The 20,967-nt window shown below is 31.5% G+C and overlaps 1 protein-coding gene across 1 annotated transcript in view; it reads right to left on the bottom strand.

Annotated features, from left to right (window-relative positions):
• The window catches only part of LOC129228721 (protein zer-1 homolog), a 53,604-nt gene extending 32,841 nt beyond the window's left edge, over positions 1-20,763 (bottom strand). Inside the window, exons 1-7 of the mRNA XM_054863405.1 lie at positions 20,640-20,763; positions 15,259-16,132; positions 13,866-14,027; positions 13,042-13,183; positions 8,105-8,307; positions 2,194-2,256; positions 1,522-1,576 (exon numbers count right to left, since the gene is read on the bottom strand). Of these exons, the coding sequence (XP_054719380.1) occupies positions 1,522-1,576; positions 2,194-2,256; positions 8,105-8,307; positions 13,042-13,183; positions 13,866-14,027; positions 15,259-16,058 (1,425 nt within the window). The 5' untranslated portion in view covers positions 16,059-16,132; positions 20,640-20,763. The remainder of the gene's footprint in view (positions 1-1,521; positions 1,577-2,193; positions 2,257-8,104; positions 8,308-13,041; positions 13,184-13,865; positions 14,028-15,258; positions 16,133-20,639) is intronic.
• Positions 20,764-20,967: the final 204 nt, after the last annotated feature.

The following is a 20,967-nucleotide window of genomic DNA, read 5'->3' as shown; positions in this document are numbered from 1 at the left end:
ATTATAGGCTTACTTAAGCAGATAACTGACACTGCCAAGGCCTTTATGTCTAGATCCCTCAGGATACCATATTCCAACAGTTTAGGTAGGAAATTAAAAAGCAATAAGCAGGTTTTGAGTTTAAACAAAGGTATGGCAGCTCTATTTGTCTTTGACATTTATTATTTTCATACTTAAATAGTCTGAATGCTTTATAATACGTGTACTCATATAACTGTAAAGTATAGGAGTCTAGGATACATATATATATAGGTGTATAGGATAGTTCCTGAGAGCTCCAAGACAAATTAAGCCCTAATTACATGCAAAGTATATGAGTGCTGGGATGCCCCAAACTTAAATTTTTGGGCAGGCTGAAATTCTCTTGCCAAATGGAACTCCTAATTTTAATGAATGATAATAATTTTGAGGAACAGAACTTCAAATTTCGCCGAATTATGATAATTTTGCCGAATAAAGACATCCATCCCCCTGTATGGATGTGACAGTTGCCAAGGAATTTTATGGACAGCTAATAGCTATTTTGGTGAAATTAAGGGATTGTATCATGCAAACACTGAATTGATATTCACAACTAGATATTACTGCTTGGCAGCAGCCGAAAGCATACAACAGGTGTGGTGAAATCTTGATTTAAATCTTTACTAATAATAAAGCTGAAAGTCTCTGTCCGGAGGATGTCTGTAGGATATCTGGATCTCTGTGACACACATAGCGCATAGATCGTTCGGCCAATTTTCATGAAATTTGGCACAAAGTTAGTTTGTAGCATGGGGGTGTGCACTTCGAAGCAATTTTTCGAAAATTCGATGTGGTTCTTTTTCTAATCCAATTTTAAGAACAAAATTATCATAAGATCGACGAGTAAATTACGAAATTACATAACGTGCAACCGTAACATGGGCACAAGCCAATTGGCCAGATACGAAATTATCATGACGTGGAATCGTAACATGGGTACAAGCCAATTGCCGAGAAAATTCACCATACATTTGTAAATATACAGGCTAACCAAAAGATCTTTTCAATTTTCTATTACGGGCAAAGCCGTGCGGGTACCACTAGTAGATAATAAAGGGGAACAGTTTTGGATTGTCCACCTCAATCACTGAAGGTCCTAAATCCAATTGAGCATCTGTGGTGCAAGCTGAAACCTCAACATAGAAACATTTGTAAGATCAGAATGGCATTTTTCAACATGTATAACATGTATGAAGTAAGCTTTTTGTTCTTCACTCATTGTCATTTTATATTTAATTTAATAATTTTTACAATTATTTTATTTATTTACTTTTATATTCATTTACTTGTTTATTTTTTACCAAGGAAATATTGGCTACTTTACTGTGAAAAATTTCATTAATATTTCCATTTTGCTTTTTATTTCTGTGCTTGTTCAGGAAAACAAAATGTATAAAATAATAAATTATTTCCAACTGCAAGCATACTTTAATAAGAACATTCAAATCAGCATTTAAAAAAAAATTGCAAAACTAGAAAGTTTAGAAAAGTAATACTTACTGTTACATCGGAATAATGAGAAAACATAGCATCTAGTAATATTTTTATGATTTTCCTGTAAAAAATGAAAGCATATATTTTTAGGCATATATTTGCAGTAAAATATATTTAACAGTAATTATATGTATTGAAAAATAAAATGTAAAAGACTAATAAATGAAAATTGTATAAACACACTAATTTATGTTATTCAAAGATTTCAACTTGTATTGGAAAATGTAAGTTTTGGGCTGAGCTGCAGCAAATATTTTAAGGAAAAATTCCCTTTCTTTCAAATACACACAGTCAAACTTAAGTTAAAACGAACTCAAAGGGACCCTTACAATTAGTTCACCTTAACCCTACTTTGTCCTGTTCAAAAAGAAATAAAACGGTACACAATAGGAAAAGGATTGTAAATATAGTTAGTCTTAGCAATATTTTGTTTTAAGCATGTTCCAACTAAAGATATTCAACAGTAATTTAAAAGAGCTCAAAAAAAGTAGCAGTTTTACAACATGAACATTTAAATTATAAGGCACACAATTACTTTTCTTTTATTCTTAAAATAAGTTATTTGCTATAAAAATAAATTTATAATTACTAAATTTAAAGATAAAACATCAACTAAATCAGGGTTTAACGGGGAGAAAGTAGAAGAAAGCTGGATTAACGGTGATTTAAAGTACATACCTTCGTATTTTAATGTTAAAATGTTCTTTGTCATCTCCTTTAACAATGTAAAACAACGAAGCACTGAAAATAAGCATTGTTACTTTGATAAATATTGAGCCATAAATGAGAAAAATTTTATTACTTCTTTTTTTAAATTGTTTGTAATTAGCACAGAAAGCAAACGCTTAAAAAATTTGGGCAAACTGCTAAACAAATAAATATTGTAAGTTTAATTAAGAACAGGGGTCGGAGTGGTGATTTCAAAAACTTTAGGGCACAATTTTGAAACAATTTTAGCACAACAAAAATCAAATTTTTTTAAAACTTAAATGCTATTAATAAGATTGATTTTTTGGAGTGGATGATAAAATGTTTCAAATTCTCAATCTTGAGAACTACAATAAAATACATTCAATCTTCAACAAGCATTAATTCCTCAACACAGTGACATTATGAAGTAGAAGTATATACCACATACCAGTAGGATAAATGTATGTCCAATTACTTCTTTACTTGCCTTGTTCAGGGCCGGATTAAGGGGAGGGCAGGCGGGGCTACTGCCCCTGGGCCTCCACAACAAAGAGGCCCCCACAAAAATTTTTTACAAAATATCCTAACTTTCACGGGACAAAAAAAAATCGAAAATATCGGATATATACATATATATCAAAATATTCGGATATATATCAAAGTATCGGATATTTTCGAAAATATGATGATCTTTTTGAACCCTGGTTAGGGGCCTCCACGCTTCCAAATCTGGCCCTGGAGCCAATGATCGAAAAACGCTCCTGACGTCATAAACAATTTAACTCGCTCCACGGCATGATAATCTGGAAATGTGTTTTGGTAACATTCAACATGTAGGGGATCCAAATATCACCAAACAAGCAATTGCTTTGTTCAAATATGTTGTACTCTAATCATATATTCAAATAGATAAATCATTTCTGCACAGCGATACAATCTCGAAAGGCCAAGGTCACTCTGACGTCATACTTATCCTTCCCACAATTCCCTTCCTCCCTTTAATAGTTTGTTTCTTTCTTTGTTCTCTAGATGTAGTGTGTGTGTATCTGTTTTGTGCCGTATGGAATATATTTTATAACGTGTACATTTAGTTTTCAGTCATTCCTAATTAAATCTTTACGTGTTGTTCGTCTACTCGTCTATTGACTGTTCTTCATGCGTTCAGAAAACTCAACTATCACACCGCTGCCTATCGAGATGAGAAAAGGTAAGCCAACCTTTCCTTACAACAAAATATAGAAGCAATATTCACCCGTCATTTCTTGACTGGCGAATTTCTAGTTAAGGATTGTTATGTAACCCTTCAAGATAAATATATACCTTTGTGCTGAAAAGTAAAGTAAGAAATAACAACGTCAAATTGCACAAATTGCAGATTACTGCAGATTCGTGTTTCGGTGTTACAAAGAATGCCCTTTTCAATGCAAAAAGTAGTTTTTCTCAGTTTCTCTTTTAGAGAAAATTTCTTAGGGTCTATAAAGTCTATTTTATCCAAAAATATAGGCATTTCATCATGAAAAATATTCGTTTTTAGGTTGAATTTTATTTTTCTGTGTAAGTAGGGAATACAAAATGAAAATTTTAGGAATTTTAGGATAAGACTCAAAATTTTAGGACAAAATTTCAAATTTTAGGAATTTTATGATTTTTAGGACAACTCCTACCCCTGTAAGAAAATTAAACAGCCCAAATAATTCTTAAGAAAAAGCTTAAAATGTGCCAAATAGCACACACACTCCAAAGTGGTTTTTTTGGGGGAGGGGGGAGTAGGAAATAAGGAATTAACAAAAAAAACATACAGTACGAAAAATAGGAAAAAAATCACTTTAAAGAGTAGGAAAAAATAGCACATCAAGAGGAAAAAAAATTTATAAAAAAATTAAGTAAATTTCATTTCCAGAAGAAAAGATAAAGTTAATAACATAATATACAAATGATATTTAAGATAATATACAAATACAACAGATATGATTACACAATTCAAGAGGAAATAACCAAATTTAAGATAAATTTTACTAGCAGGAGAAATGAATCAGTTGAACTCTGTTAATACGATCATGGTCAATAAGCAACCATGGCTAACACGAACATATTACGTTTTACTATTGAACTACATTAAAAATGTCATGGATATTACGTAGAAAAAAAAAGGTTTCAGTTAAGATAAACAAAACTTTTGACCTCTTCACAGAAAAATTTCTTGATTGAATATTTTTTTTCTTCTGATACTTTGTGTCATTGCAGGAAGCTCATCATGCATTCCTAATCATTTGAGTAACTGCTTACCCATCTTTTAGTTATCAAGTGTGAACAGCTATCCTACCTTTTAAAAATGGCACTGAAAATTTTAACTGACAATGACTGTGTCAATGCGGTCCCTTATCTATCCCTTTCTGATTTTTCCAACATAAGAAAAAAAATTGCAACCTTTCCTTATTTTTTCTGTGAATTGTATTTTATGCTTTTGTCAATATTTTTGAGACAGTACATTTTCTGGAATGATTTCATAGTCTATAAAATATCTGTATTAATAGTAACAATCATGGTTTTTTAATGCAAAATATGCTATCATGTTTTATTTCAATGTTTTATTTTCAACTAGCTGTGTTGCCTGGCTTTGCACGGTTTACCTCAAAAATAAAAGTTATGTCAAGTCGCATATGTTCAACAATCAGGCTTTTACTAGATGAAAAAAATCCTGTAAATTACCCATCAAAAAAATCATTCTTTAAAAAAGAAAACGGCAAATCAAAAATTTCCGAATAAATTAAACGCAACCCTCCATAAATGCAACTAAAATCCTAAAAAAAAGAAATATAAATCGCCAAATAATAATCCAGGGGTCTGTCCAGAATTTTTCACAGGCTCCGATTTTTATGAAAAATAAAATAATTTTGCAAAAAAAAAAATGATTTTTTTTTTTTTTTTTTTTTGTAAAAACAAAATTTTAGGATTTTGAGATAGCGCAAACTGCATTATTCACACTTAAAGTTGAATGTTTTCCCTCTTTTCTGTTGAGAGTATCAGTCTTGAGTGTTTTCCGAGTATTTGGGGGGGGGGCATTGCTCCGGAAGATGGGCACCCCTCAAGTATCAATATTTTTTTACCATTCTACATTATGTTAAATAAAACTAGAAATGCTATATGTATAATATTTAAAATAATTATAACAAAGAAATTCAGGCAGGAGTTCAGCATTTAACTTTTTGAATCAAGACACTGTTAAAGAGCACAGAATTTCGTTTAAATCTTATAAACTCCGTGATTTTTACAAAAATATAAAAATATTTTATTTGTTTACCTCTTAACAAAGCATACTAAACATCAAAAATTCGAAAAATCAGATTCCCATAGCGGATGAAAAGAGATCACAATCCTCAAAGTGAAGGCATCAAAAGTATAAAAGCGACTTGTAAAATAAATATTTTTGATAGAATTATTTTAGAGTCGTATGATAAACATATCATTAATATCTGAACACATTTTTAGCAAATAATAATAATAATAATAATAATGATAAACAAATAAATAAAATAAAAAATAAACCATCGATTCAGCATTTTAATTTTTGACTCATAAAATGGAATTCTGCTGTCAAAACTTGAAATAAGCGTTGTTTCAAAAATAAAAAGACTTTTCATTTATTTGCATCCAAATAAAGCGAAGTTAGCTTGAAAAAAGAATAAAATGATCCTCACATTGGATGTTAAAAAGATTGCATTTTTCAAAATGTAGGCATCTAAAGAAAAAAATGGTAAATAAAAGAGTTCATTTAAAGTTAATTAACCTTTTTGATCGAAAAATAAAACCCATATAACTTTCTCCCAAAATAACAGTTAAACATCACACCAAGGGCTAAGTGGCAATAAGTTTAAAGTTGCTAACCTCATCTGAAGCGATCACATTTTCCGACCACCCCTACTATCCTTTGCAGTTCTAAGTTCATTTTGCTGTATATTATTGTTTATTAAATCATGAGCAGGAAGAAAGTGCTTACATGGCCTATTCAGAGAAGGAAGGTTGACACTTTTTCAGAAAAGTTTACAACAACACGCTGCATAAAACAAACAAGCAAAATTATAAACCAAACTGATTTTCAGCTGTTAATTTCTTCTAAAGAAACCAACAAGAAGCATTGTATTTATTTGGTAGTTATTTATTGCCTGCAGGAGATCACAAGAGTGCTGCTCTTTTTTTTTACAAAATTAGCAGATTTTGTATAAGCTAATCCCTCTAATTTAACTTTAAAAAAGGTTCCAAACATTAGCATTATTTTGACTTGAGATTTGCTCTTTCAATAAACAATTTGTGAAGGATCTGTTTTTGTTTATCAGAATTTTGTGAATGGTCCATTTTGGTTTGGTTGATCGGGATTTTGTGAAAAATACGTTTTGATTGTTCGGATTTTTCTGAAAGGTCTGTTAACGGACCCAAATTTCCTCTTGCCAGATCCCTGTAATTAAAAGGAAACATTTTTATCTCAAAATAAAAACAAAATTTTATTTAGTCACAACCAGGAAAAAAAAGTGGCAACCTTCTGAACACTAATTCAACATGAGATTGCACAAACAATAGTTTTCCCATATGAAACTCAAGTTCCATTAGGCTTAAAAGTACTTTTAAATTTCTTCCCGGTGATTTCACAGCTTTTTTTTTTCTTTTTTTTTGAAATTCGAAGGAAGTGAATCAACTCTATGGGAATTTTTTGCAGGCTCACGAATGCTGTTAAAATCAAACTGATTGGATAATTATTTCGGGTAGAAAGAGCCATTTAATGCCATTTTTGGGATCTAACATTAAAATTCGAACAATTCGGTTCTTTTTTGGCATTTGAAAACCCTCCTACGTTTTTTCTCGGGTGACCAAGTACCTCCCTGCCAAATTTGCTCGAGATTAGACGTAAACTGGATTTGTATAGGGAACAAAATACACACACACGCATATATATTGTTACAAATTCTGTAAATAGTAATTATTTTTGTGATTAATTTGTCGTAATCTAGCTAAATTTGGCGTTTATTAAATTATCTTTCATTTAAAATTATTGTTGCAACGTAACCTGTAAATAGTTTCTTGTGATGAATATACAGCCCCCGTACATTCGGCTGAAGTATAGTCCCCTCATTTCTGAATGATAAAATTTGTGAATGGAAGGAAATAAGATAACAGTCTAGGATTTTCGGGAATCTTGTTGAATATTTGAGAGTTCTCTTTCAATGTCTTTAAATAGTCGTCCCGCATGATAAAAGTCAGTTTCGACTGAGCCGTTGGGCTGAGAGCATTTATTTTGCTCTGTTCGTTTTAGCTCTGTTTATTGCAAGGCATTTCGCTGTATTTTTTTTTTTTTTTTTTTTTTGTATTTGGACGTAAATACATGTGTAACTGTTGAGTTTACGGTGTTGACTGATATTTGCTTAATTGCTGATGATTAATTTAGCAGTTGTTAACGATCTTTCCTGTACATAGTGTCAATAAATCTCCTGCATTTTCTCAACAACTGTGTCGTCATTTCAAGAAAGTTGGAAGCTGCACGAGAACCGTTAACAATATATTCTTTGTTTTATTTATATAGATGTTATAATTATAATTGATAACAATTGATGAATGATTTTTTAACAAAATCATGCTTAATGCAGCATAAAACTAATAGTATTTGTGTTAAAATCACGCAATTAAATATTCATCTTTCATTAAAATTTACACATCAAAAAAATTATTTTATACATTTAGTAGATAATGAGAAATGTCAGCGAAAATCACTAACATTTTGCAAGTAGAAAAGTGTCAATACAATATCTGATCAAAACTACTGATAAAAAAAGATAAATTTCAATTTTACTTAATCTATCAATGAGACATAATAACTAACATAAAATACAGATACATAGAAATTAATTACCTGCCGGACACTTGAATATGTTTGACTTTTAAATGAATTCTCATTGCTTCCATAACAACATCAAGAGCCAACTTCGTGTTTCGACAAGTAGAGAAACGAAAAAGATGGAATAAATCGTTGAGAACCTTTTGTATCATTGGTTCACGAGAGCAGTACATTTGTCCAGCAATTAGAATCTGCTCTTCAGTTGCATCTCCAGAAATCTAAAAATTATAGTTCAAATGCTTGATATGGAACAACAGTTTTTAGTTGTGAGTATTGTTAGCATTAACAATGTTTAATAAACATTTGACTGTTGCCGAAGCAAAAAAAAAATTTAACTTAACTAAAAGACATGCTAATAGTTTTAGAGTTTAATCAGCTACATCGTTTGAAAAGCAGGAAAGAATGAGAAAGTAATGCACAAGAACACTGAAATTGAACTTAACATTCAAATTTTAGCTGAAACCAGTGATGTTCCCAACAATTTTTCTGAGAATATACTCCCAGTAATCATATATGCACAATATTTGTTTTAGGGTGGTTCAAAAAAACTTTCTCTGAGCTAGAGTACAGGATACACCTTTTTTTTTTTTTTTAGACTTACTAATAGAATTATGCTGTAAAAGTTTTAGCTTCTTACTCAAATTTTAAGAGGGTGCTCGATGACCCCTCAATTTAACATTAGCCGTAGCATAGAATATATCACAGATTTAGAAACATTTCATTTCCCCAACTGTTTTATAGTAAATAATTATGTTATTACAATGTGTATGCATATTACGAATGTATATTATAATATTGTAGCATTGTTTTTTCAGTTCAACGTATTTTTTAACTCCCGTCCCCATACGTATGAAGTTCGGGGGAGGACTTTCAGTTGTAATATGAAGCTAAAATTCTTCGAGTATATTACTATCCAAAAATCTAAAAATATTGAGAGGTATCCTGTTATCTAGAAGAAACCTTTTTTTCTTTACATGTATTTTTGAACCACCCTAATATATATGCGATCATATACATAATATAAAAATTTTTGAAGATTGAAATCGCTATATGTCTAAAAAATGTGAGAGTAAATAGTGTATATGGGTCATTCTCCAGAAAACGTGAAGCTCTCCAGAAACTTTTGAACAAAAATATTTTTCAATTTCGAAACCTTTTGTTTTCTTTTTTTTTTTTTTCATACTTACATGAAAGAGTTACCAACTAAAAGTTACCATAAACAATGGCCCAGCTAAGTTCCAATTATTTTACCCATAAATAAAAAAAAAAATTAAAAATGCCTTGTTCACGGGAATGAAAAAAAAAACTTTTAATATTTAAAATCAAGGCTAATTTAATGTCAAAGTAGTAATTTTGTTGATTGTGCAAAGAATCAGCTATTTTAATGATTAGTGGGAACATAATATTAAGCTCTCTTAACTGAAGTACGGATTAATTAGTAGTTTCAAAATTTATGTTAAAAATAGTATTTAGTAAATTTGGGGATATACTGGCAATTTATAATTTTGGTAGAATGCTTATTGTTGATGTATTTCCTCTCCATCAGTTATTTTCTCCTCAGAAATGATGACATTGATAAGGTCTGTCACGGAGGTGAAGATCTTTCCATTGATATAGGCCTAATAGATACATTTTTCATGGAAAAAATTTTTTTCTTCGTTGCTACAATCTGCACATGTTAAGCATTTGAAAACATGTTCACTTCTTTTTTTACATCAATTTACATCCCTGAAATTCAAGTTCACGGAGGTGAGAAGTCAGAATAACGACACGAAGTTTTTAAAGCAAAATCTATCTTCTTATTTTTCGACAGAAATCTCACAACTTCGACTATGGCTGAAAATAAACAAGTGGGTTCTCTTGTATCATGGAAAATAAAATTTGATGTCATTACTGCCACGTGTTAGTGAGGAATGGCATTTTGTGTTTAGGTAACGGAGGTGAGAATTTATTGTGTGACATGACTCTTTGTCCTTCTAAAACGAACTAAAACACAACATTAAAAAAATAAATATACTTAAACAATTAGTATTTGAGATACTTGCAAAAGGAATAATAAATAAGTATATACTTTTAATTAAACAAGTTATTAAGCAACATAAACAGTCACACAAGGCGTGTGACATGCCACGGAGGTGAGAATTCACATGTTGTGAACCAAAAATATACTAAAGTAAAAATTATTATTAAAACAATGTTGGCAGGTTTAAATAGATATATTTTTGATGAAATTAAAAATTATTGTTAAATGAATTGTTCCTTAAAGTTTTTACTGTAAAAGGTGTGTGATAGAAAAGTTACACTTTTTGAAGAATGACCCATATGGACTATACCCTATGGGAACACCACTGGCTGAAACAAATTTAGCGAGAAAAACAATTATTGACACTGTTTAAAAAGTGCATTATTTAGACTTGCATTATTCTGTCATAAGGTATTATTTCTAGAAATGTAACAGGGCAGTTCTCAAAAGGTGGGAGCAAACACAGATCTCAACTTTGAAGCTTCAACACCAAGTAACTTTCATTTTAACCGACTCAAAATTTTTGAGTTAAATAATAATACTGTATAGAGACAAGAATTGATGTAAATTATGGAAAAAATGCTCTTCAAATAAACTTTAAAAATATTTTTTTTTTGCTAAAAGGCACAATTTTGGACTTTCAAAACGTTAACTGAGCAAATGTACCATCAAAAAAAATTTTTTTTTTAATTATTTCCAAACATTTCAAAACAGAATTAAGGATACGAATCTCAAACTGAATATTTTTTGGATAATATTTTCTACAAATTAAACTAGTATGTTGTGGCCATCACGAAACTTTCTTCCATATTTTTCCTTTTTCTGATCCCTCCCCATGCTTGACGAGGAAGCAATATTCCTAACAAAAACAAAATGACACAAGCAAAAACTTGACGACCATCCCAATGTCTGAATTATTGTAAAAGCAAAGCAAAGAGCGAAAATTGAAAGTTACTTTAAAAGCCTTACTTGAATTAATTACAAATATTTTATTTATTAAAAAACATAAGATGGCAACAGTTAAAAATTTTAATTCATTGAGATAATATTTCCGATCATTTCCATACAATTAAAATCACGAGAAATACGCAGACGACAATCTATTACCATTTATCTTTCTTATTGTTGCATTAATAAAACTATTTTTATTCGCAAAAAAAAAAATAAATCAACACCGCTTGGAGCAATTGGAGTCAAAATTGAACCAAAGCCTGTTTACGTATGGATTCACATATATTCCAAATTTCAAACAGAACGTAGCATTACTTCTTGAGATAGGGCACTCACAATGGAAAAAAAGAACGGGCGATTGCGCTACCCCCTTTTTAGCTGTTGACACCAAAATAAAATCAGCTCTTATACCCACTAAGGGCTACTTGTTAAAAAATTTTTGTTTGATTCCATTCGTTATTTCTTGAGATATAGCAGTCACAATTCACGACAAAAAACGTTCTATAACTCAACCCCCGTTTGAGCTATTGACACCAAAATTGAATCAGCACCTGCTCCAGTTAGGGGCAACATATGGACCAAATTTTGTTTGATTCCGCCAGTTACTTCCTGAGGAATAGCAATCACGCATAACTCAAAAAACGTCCCATTGCTCCACCCCCCTTGGAGGAATTCGTGCCAAAAACCAATGGGCACAAGTTCACATAGGGTCACATATGTGTACCAAATTTCGTTCAATTTCATGCGATAGTTTTTGCTGTAGAGCAGCCACAAAAAACTGGTCACACACAGACGTGACACACACACACACATACACACACATACATACACACACACAGACAGACAGACATTTTCCAAAAATAGTCGAAATGGACTCAGCACACCTCAAAACGTTCGAATCCGTCAAAATTCGAAATTCGAAAATTTGCACGAATCCAATACTTTCTTCTATATATTAGATATAGAAGAAAGTAAAAATTAAAGACAGATTATTTATTGTGTAAAAAATTTTAGAAAAAAAGGAAGTTGGAAGTTTCATGTATGTCCAAAAGTTACGATCTTGACAATGCTATTATTTGAGTACTAAATATATGATTAATATGTTTTAAAAGTATTTTATCGATCCTCAAAATCAATTGTTAATCACTTTCAAGCGTTTTCATATGTTTTTATGCAGTATCTTTGAAGCAAAATCATTTTTCTTAAACATGAGATGTCCAAATTGCGTTATGATCTAGACGCCGATAATTCTGTCCATTTATTCAATATTATAATATGATCTTTTGTTTTGTAACCTTAATAAAAAAGGTTATTATAATGTAATTTCTTTAATCCATTGGTATTTTGCACAATTAATACGTTATGAATTAAAAAATTACATAAATAACAGTAGAAATTCAGGTTATGATCGTAACGAATAGTAAACGTAGGCGGCAAAAATCGCCAAGCAAATCACGATTGGCGACAACTCACAGCATACGATAAGCAAAGGGTTACCAGAGAGGAATTCAGGTTTTCACCAACAGCGTCGGTTTTGGCGACTTTATCACCTGCGCTGGCAAAATGGATGTTTTTTTGTTTTGTTTTTCTCGGATTCTACGAAACCATAACAAAATTTTATTATTTTAAGACCAGTATATGAGGTCATTCATGTACTTCATAAATTCTCTATTTTTCATTGCAGAATTTAAAAATAGATAACACTTTCATTGGAAATGTTCAAAAACTGAAACTTTCATTATGATGATGTCCAAACTCTGTTACCTACAGACCGATCATTAAATTTGCTATTTATTAATTTTTATAAATACCTGCTGTCTTTTTATGTTTGTGTATGATGTTTTAGGTATACATGCTATGCAATAAAAGCAAAATTGATTTCAAATTCCAAAATTTTGAAAATGGCTCAAAAGCAACATTTTTGTTCCCACCTTTTGAGAACTACCCAATACTATGTTAAAACAAACCACAGAATTACCTTCTTAGCTGGAATATGATGCCTGTAACAAGCATCATAAGCAGTGTTTAGAAGACCAAGAAATTCCAAAGGCCTCTTCACTCTACTTGCAAGGCCTGGTATATCTGTAAGATTTTCCTCTTCACCAGATTTTTCGAGAGAACTAAACAAAATATGCCCATATCATAAGTAAATCAGGACAAAAGAATGCTAAAAATTAACAGGGGAATTTTTTACACAAAATATATTGTGGAAATAAAGTATATATAGTAACTCCTTGTTATGTTGTGTGGCTGGAAACAAGAGAAAAGCAGCATATATCCAAAACTGTGACATAACAGACATCATAAAGCCTATCTTCTTCAAGAATTCATGGTGCCTATTTTCTTCAAGGACAATGGTATATTCCCACTCAAAAAAGGAGAAAAATATTCCTGAACACAACTTCCTCTAAAAATTTCAACGGCACCGTCACAGCTCTGAGTCAAGTTGAGCACCTCTGGTAAAATATACCTTTAATACTTTTCACCAATCTACCATAATTATTACAATTTATAATGACATACTATGTCTAAGCAAGCTCCTGAGCCTCTGACCAATCACAGTTGTATAAGAAACAAAATAATTCAAGAGATAAATGTTCTTAGCTTACCCCATATCATTTCACATTAGGTACATTTTTTAATATTATTCAAAGTGAAATAACTATATTTTCATCTTAAACAAAACTTACTAAAAGTACTGGAAAAAATTGTCACAAAAATACTCAAAAGAGATAGATTTCAATATTTAGTCCAAATATAACTATTCAATCAAAGTGTACTAAACATCACATTTTTAACTACCTTGATCTTTCATCACGCTCTTGTGTTCTGCTTCCAGCAAGATTTGTTCCAGAGATATCCAAGGACACAAGTTCTTCCAAATTATCTACTATGATTTTCAGGACTTTGTTGGGATTCTCATAATATATTGTGAGTTCATTGGACTGAGATATGTCTAGGTGCCTAAAAACAAATAAAAAGAAACAACCATTAAAAGTTGTAAGTACTTTTCTGTTAGAGGGATGCCACTTCACAATTTAGCAGAATTTACACTTGTAAAAAACTTCTAGTTAATCCTTTAGTGATTTGTAGGGCTTCTTAGAGTAAACAACTCAAGAGTTATTAGAAAAGTTAATACAAGGCAATGTAAAATAAATATTTATTTCATTATATTGTTGTTATGACAGTCCTACTCATCAGCCACTTTAATAACAAGAACATATTAATGGGGAATAATGATGGAATAATAATTAGTAGCTTCTAATCTTACCATTATTGCTATATGTATGGCATGGCTCTAATGGAACAGAAAAAGTAACAAGTTAAACAAGAAGTTCTGTCCAGAACTAAATGAGCATACTTTCCCGTATGCTCATTTCAATATCAACTTCATATTATCTGATCAATATTCCCAAAATTAGCTAAAATTGCAAATTATTTTGAACATAACTTCTTAACATTTTAAGCTGATTTCTAGAAATAAAATATACCTTATCCATCTAAAGAAATAGATGCCTTAAAAATAAATAAACAAACAAATAAAGCAGTAGCACCTTTTAAACAATGCAACTAATATATTATTTTCCATTTAAAAAATATATATAATTAATTGTTTTCAAAAGGAATTTATAAAATAATAAGCTCATTAAATTAAATACATCCTATTTAAAAAAAAATATTCCTCTGTTGCCAAAAGACAATTAAAGAAAAAGAATAAATGTACTTTCAAAAATAATTAAACAATAAAATGTCAACTTGAAGAAATAATATTCATTATTAAAAAAAATCATCTGAGCTTATTTTTGTGTTTCGAACTCCGAAGGACTCCGAATTTCTCCGTCAAAAACTGAATACATAAATTAAAACTTTAGAGTGAAAATAAAAACAAATCATATCAACAATAATTATTTCACAGTAAAGACCATGGCTACGGAATTGGAATCAATCTTATTTTGGGGTTAAGGAGTCAGAGTCGCGAGTGGAAAATTTTTAATTCAAAGGACTATATATAAGTATGTATATACTTAATGTCTGCATTTAATATTTTATACACACAAAAGTGCTTCTGAATATTTAATCTAAAGAATACTAATAACTGATAACATTCAGATGAAATGAACTTTAGTCACAGCTTTTACGACCTGGAAAGAGATATATTTTCACATTAAATATTCAAAAATATAAGCTGACTTACCTTAAAGACTTCAGCTTGATTATATTTTTAAAACAACGTTCAACATCAGGAACATCACATAAAACCAAGGATACTAAATTTTGTTGAAACACCAAACACTGTAAATCATCTAGAGATTCACAGTTTGAGAGGTCTAGATGAGTAAGGTTACAGGTATTGCTTAACAGGCAGTTAAAATGAACGTTTGAATTAGTTTTTGTGAGGCCATGAATAACGAGCCTACGAAGGTTTGGAAGTTCAAGCAAATCTTGGTCTACATCAAGTTGAGCAACATTTGTGTCTTCTCCAGCTGTGGTGGTGAACAGTCCCATGCGATGATGTGGATGGTACATCCAATGCGGAGATGCCACCTCTGCTTCTAGAAGTACTTGTGAGCTGGAACCTACAACAAGAGAGTGCAAACTGGACCACGTATGGGAAACATAATTCAAACATTGTGCTGTTAATTTCTTGCACCCTGAAATATTTAATTCCACGAGCTTATGCTGAGTCAGGATAGCTAGGGCAATATCTTCAATCGATGTATCACTCACATCCACATTTTTTAAACGAGTTCTAGAACAATCTTTGAATAAGCAGATAAATTTATTGAAGCAATCATCACTCAGTTCCTCCTTACTAAGTTTCAGCATTCGCTCACAAATTTCCACCGGTAGAGAAAGGCCTTGTTGCAACTCATGTTCCCCTTTCGTTGGAATATAGCAACAGAAGGTGCTTGGATCTCTTATGCAGTACCTGAGTGTTATGTCCAGAAGTGATTCTGGACTATTTTCAATCCACACAGAAGGAAAGTCAACCATTTTAGAGTTTTTCAGCTGGCCAACAACAGAGCACTTTTCTTTCTTGTACTTTTATTAAGAAAAATCATTTTTACCTGGAAAAAAATTGAAATTAATTTCTTGCTTAGTGCAGTGCTTAGTTCTTTGTATGATGAAGTACAGTATAACTACAATTAAAAGATTGTCAAGGGACTGGAAAAGATTATCATTAAATCCAGGGGCATAGACATTCGATGCAATCGAATTCGGACCAGTGAAATATATCATTACACTGAGGAAATCGTTAAATCGGGTATCGTTAAATCCAAGTGATACTGTATTTTTAAATAGTGTCACAAAAATTATGATAATGCAAAGGAAAATTAAAAAGCTGTCCCACTAATTAAATCCTTCAAAAAAATTGAGACTAACTCCAAAAAAGCATCAACTGAAATAGTATATTGTTCCACTACTTAGTAATGGAAATAAATCTTAAAAGAAAGGGCTAAACACAGGCTCAGGGCCATACTAGGAAAATGTCTACAGCTAACTGTATTTAACCCCTTACATTAAAGAGAACCTTTTCAGCCAGCTTGATTAAAATCAATGGATGTTTTTTTTTCCTTTTCAAAATTAACTTTGCAGTTTCAGAATGTGTTGTTCTACAGCTTCAATTAGCTTAGCTACAGGTCCCCCTCTGCCTATCTGTATGTATGTGATCTTAAAACTTTAGAACTAATCAGTCTTTTCTTACTTCCTTTTGCAAAAAAGGAAGTAATGTATTCACAAAAAAAATTTCACTCAAAAATTGGCCTTAATTTCCAATTTGCTTACCCCCGAATGAATGTTGAGATTTTTTTTCGACTCGACCACACGTGGATACATGCCTAGGAACGTACAGACACCCGAAATATCCAATTCGGCAATCCCTGAGTTAATAAGAACGAGTTTTCTTGTGACGTCTGTATGTACGTATGTATGTGCGTATGTATGTCACGTAACTCAAGAACGGAATGTCCTAGAAAGTTGAAATTTGGTACGTAGACTCCTAGTGGGGTCTAGTTGTGCACCTCCCTTTTTGGTTGCATTTGGATGCTCCTAAGGGGGTCTTTTGTCCCTTTTTGGGGGGAAAATCATTGTTAATTTCGATGTAAACTCACGTGATGTCATAATTTGCCGGATACTTGGCGATATATCGCCAGTCTTTTGGTCGCTAAGTTTTGTCGCCAACTAGGCAACAAATTTGGTGATTTTTAATTTTTTTTTTTAATCTGGTTTCAATTTGGCCGCTGTTGGTGATATTTAGAGAGTAAACTATTGAATCACATTAAAACTGCCAATAATGAGAAAATGATATTAAATTGGAGTAAAAGGAAGTCATGTGATGCACATATCAGCTCTTTTTTTTTTTTTTTGGATCTAAGTATATCTGTCATTCTTTAGATATATAAAATAAAGAACAAGTAAAAATGGCTGGTTTTTATACACAAATATGGTTAGCAAAAAAAATTAATTTCAATATAAGATTCTTTTGCTAAAAATATAAATGTTCATGAAACAACTGAACTTTTAATTTTAAAATAGAATATTTAAAACAATACCTTTTCTTGTAACTGGCCACAAATTATAATCTATTTGAGAACCCTAACATCTAATAAATATTTAAAAAACGTATACTAATTTTAATTTAAAAACATACTGTATGAAACTGTCAATTCAGAAGACCATGCCCCCCCAAAAATTAATCTCGACCCCCCCCCCAAAAAAAGAGACAATGACCTCCTTTAAACAATCTCTAAAAAATTTCAATGACACAGTCTGCTTCATGCTCCCCCCCCCCCTTGAAATCCAGAGTCATATATAAAATGTGGCACAGTATGAAAAAAAGAATTCTAATTAAAATCCCCCTTTTTTCTGCACTCGGAGTGTATTATTATTCTTTTTTTCTTAAAACTTAAATGTAATTTGAATCACACACTAAAATTAGTCTAATCAGTATGAACCTTATGATTAAAAAATATTTACAGTCATAGAAATAAGCTTAACACAAAATATTTTTGTAATGTTAGTGCTTTTTATCAAGTGTTTTCTTTACTAATAATGAAGCTGAAAGTCTCTCTGTCCGGATCTCTCTCTGTCTGTCAGGATCTCTGTGATGCGCATAGCCCCCAGACCGTTTGGCCAATTTTCATGAAATTTGACACAAAATTAGTTTGTAGCATGGGGGTGTGCTCCTCAACGACATTTTTTGAAAATTCGATGTGGTTCTTTTTTTGTTCCAATTTCCAGAACAAAATTATCATAAGATGGACTAGTAAATTACGAAATTATCATGACGTGGAATTGTAACATGGGCACAAGCCAATTGGCAAGATACGAAATTATCATAACGTGGGACCGCAACATGGGTACAAGTCAATTGGCGAGAAAATTCACCATACATTTGTAAATATACAGGCGAACCAAAATATCTTTTAATTTTTCTATTACGAGCAAAGCCGTGCGGGTACCACTAGTTATTAATATATAACTAAGGCCTAAAACCCACTTGGTGGTTACACCAAACATCTTTTTTAAAAAGTTGACTGTCAATTACTTGATTCGCATATTTTGTTGTGTTCACCAGAGTAAACTTTTCTTCTTGAAACAAAATAGTAACCAAAAAAAAAAATTATTTCATGTCCCACACCATTGGAGTATGTCAAATTCATTCGAGCAGCTGCTCCACAACCCTGTTCTAACTGAACCGAGCTAACTCAACAAGTATACTCGTGTGTAGAGCAAATACTTGGCAATGTCCTTTTAGTTGATTAAACTCATTGGATGAGAATGGTAGTCAATGGCGGATTCAGGGGAGGGTCAAAGGGTCTGCTGACCCCCCTGTGACAAGATTTATATTAAGATTATTATTAAACTTCAAACTTTTAGATCCAAAAAAATAGTACCTGCATGGAATCAATGTGAATCTTTTTTTTTTTTTTTGCTTGATTCTGTTTGGTATTTCTTCTCAGCGCATCATAATTCAAAGAATTGACTGGGTTCATTTACCGGGCCTTTGCTATTTTTAATTTTTTGTTAATTTTACTAATTTTGCTAATTTTTTTGTAAATTTACTTTCATGTAAAACGGGCAGTATTAACAGGCTGCCAGCTTTTGCATTGCTCCAAACAAATGTAACATAGATGAAGATTAACATTTTAATTAATCTCTGCTAATCAAGTTGTACAAAGATGTAAGTTGACTAAATATGATTCTCAAAAAAAAAATTGAATCTTCTAAGACAGTATACCCTCCTCTAACCAGGGATGGGTATAAAGCAGGAGCAATGGGGGGTAACTGCCCTTCCCTTGAGGGAATGTCTTCCACTAATTTTTTGAAAATTAATTTTAAAAAAATACCGCAAATTTAGACGAGTTTCATTGATGTTGAGAGAAGGGAGGTTTGAGTTTGGGACCCCATGGAATTTTAAAGTCCAAAACCTTCGTGATCAATATTTTAAAATCAGTATACAAAGTAAAAAGTAAGCAATAAAAATCAATTGCCCCTCCCTTGAATATTTTCTGGAACTGTCCTTGCTCCGAACGGACAACCCTCTTATGCAGACAATTTTTAATTCCATTCCAAGGCAAATAACATTATTAAACCCCTGTCCTGCAGACACTCCTCTATTGCGGACAAAAAAATGTGTCCCACCGTTAGTGCCCACATTAGAGGGATTTTACAGTACCTGGTTTGATCGTTCATTCTCTGGCACTCTCAAGAAGCTGGAGTAACTTATATACATCGATAGATACGTCGGATTTTAATCTAATAGATTCTACCATAACCAAAGGATATAAAAGCAAAGAGGTGGGGTGTTGTGGAGAAAAGTGGATTCTACCATAATGATTGGATTAACTTATTTACAATGAAAAGCATCATGGAGTGATTTTATAAATTTGTGAATGATTTGGCAACAAATGATAGTGTTACATGTTTTTCTCCTGCAGAACTTATAAGAAACAAGACCTTTTAAGTTTTACCCAAAAATATTTCATTTTTGAAAAGAAAATTCTAACTATTTGTGTAATGACTTTTCTTGACTTTACAGATTAAAACACAGAAGAAAAATTTGTAACCATGCAGATAACCAAAACACAAAAATTATTATATACCCAGCACACAAAACAAAAAATAATCAGCTTTAAAACATTTATTTTCACATTTTCAATTTTTTAAGATTTTCTTTTAATTCTTTGATCACAAAAGATTAATGTTAAAGAACATAAAAAAATAGGATCACATATTTTAAATATGGAAAATAATTTATTGTTCTTTTTTTTGTGTGTGAAACTATCAAAGGAATATGCAATGTTTATTTTTTGTTCAAGCGTATTTATTTCATAACAAACAAAATGAAATTTTCCAAATCGTTCTAAACATCGAAAAAGGTTTTACGATCCATGCACAACACAAACTGATTAATACTTTGGGAAATTACAACTCCAGAAAATTCATTGAACTTTAAATTATAAAAAGTATTCAATTTAAAATGCTTTGTTTATTTTCATTCTAGCAAAGTTCAACAATAATTTACAGGGGGGAAATAACATTAAATTTGGTTGAATAAATTTTGAAATTTACCAGGAAAACATCATTCGATTCTCGAAAGAAGTAAACATTGCGCCCAGAACGTAAAGGATGACACCTAGAAATAAATATAAGTTATATGGGTTAAAATACCATACACACTAGTCGCCATCATAACAGATATTAAATTGGTGGAGTAACATTCTTGTGAAGGAAGTGGTTTCGTATGAAACATAGGTTGCGTTCGATGAACCTCACCGGTCCACCGGTAAGTAACCAGTAACAAACCGCAGCGTTCTATGATCAACCGGTTACCTCACCGGTTACCATTCTGAGCAGTTGATTAGTTGATTGGAGCAGGTGATCATTAGTTGTCACGTGA

Source organism: Uloborus diversus, chromosome 8, assembly GCF_026930045.1.
Source record: "Uloborus diversus isolate 005 chromosome 8, Udiv.v.3.1, whole genome shotgun sequence".
Taxonomy (NCBI): Eukaryota; Metazoa; Arthropoda; class Arachnida; order Araneae; family Uloboridae; genus Uloborus; species Uloborus diversus.
The sequence above is the reverse complement of the archived record's forward strand: the minus strand, read 5'-3'. Positions and strand labels throughout refer to the sequence as shown.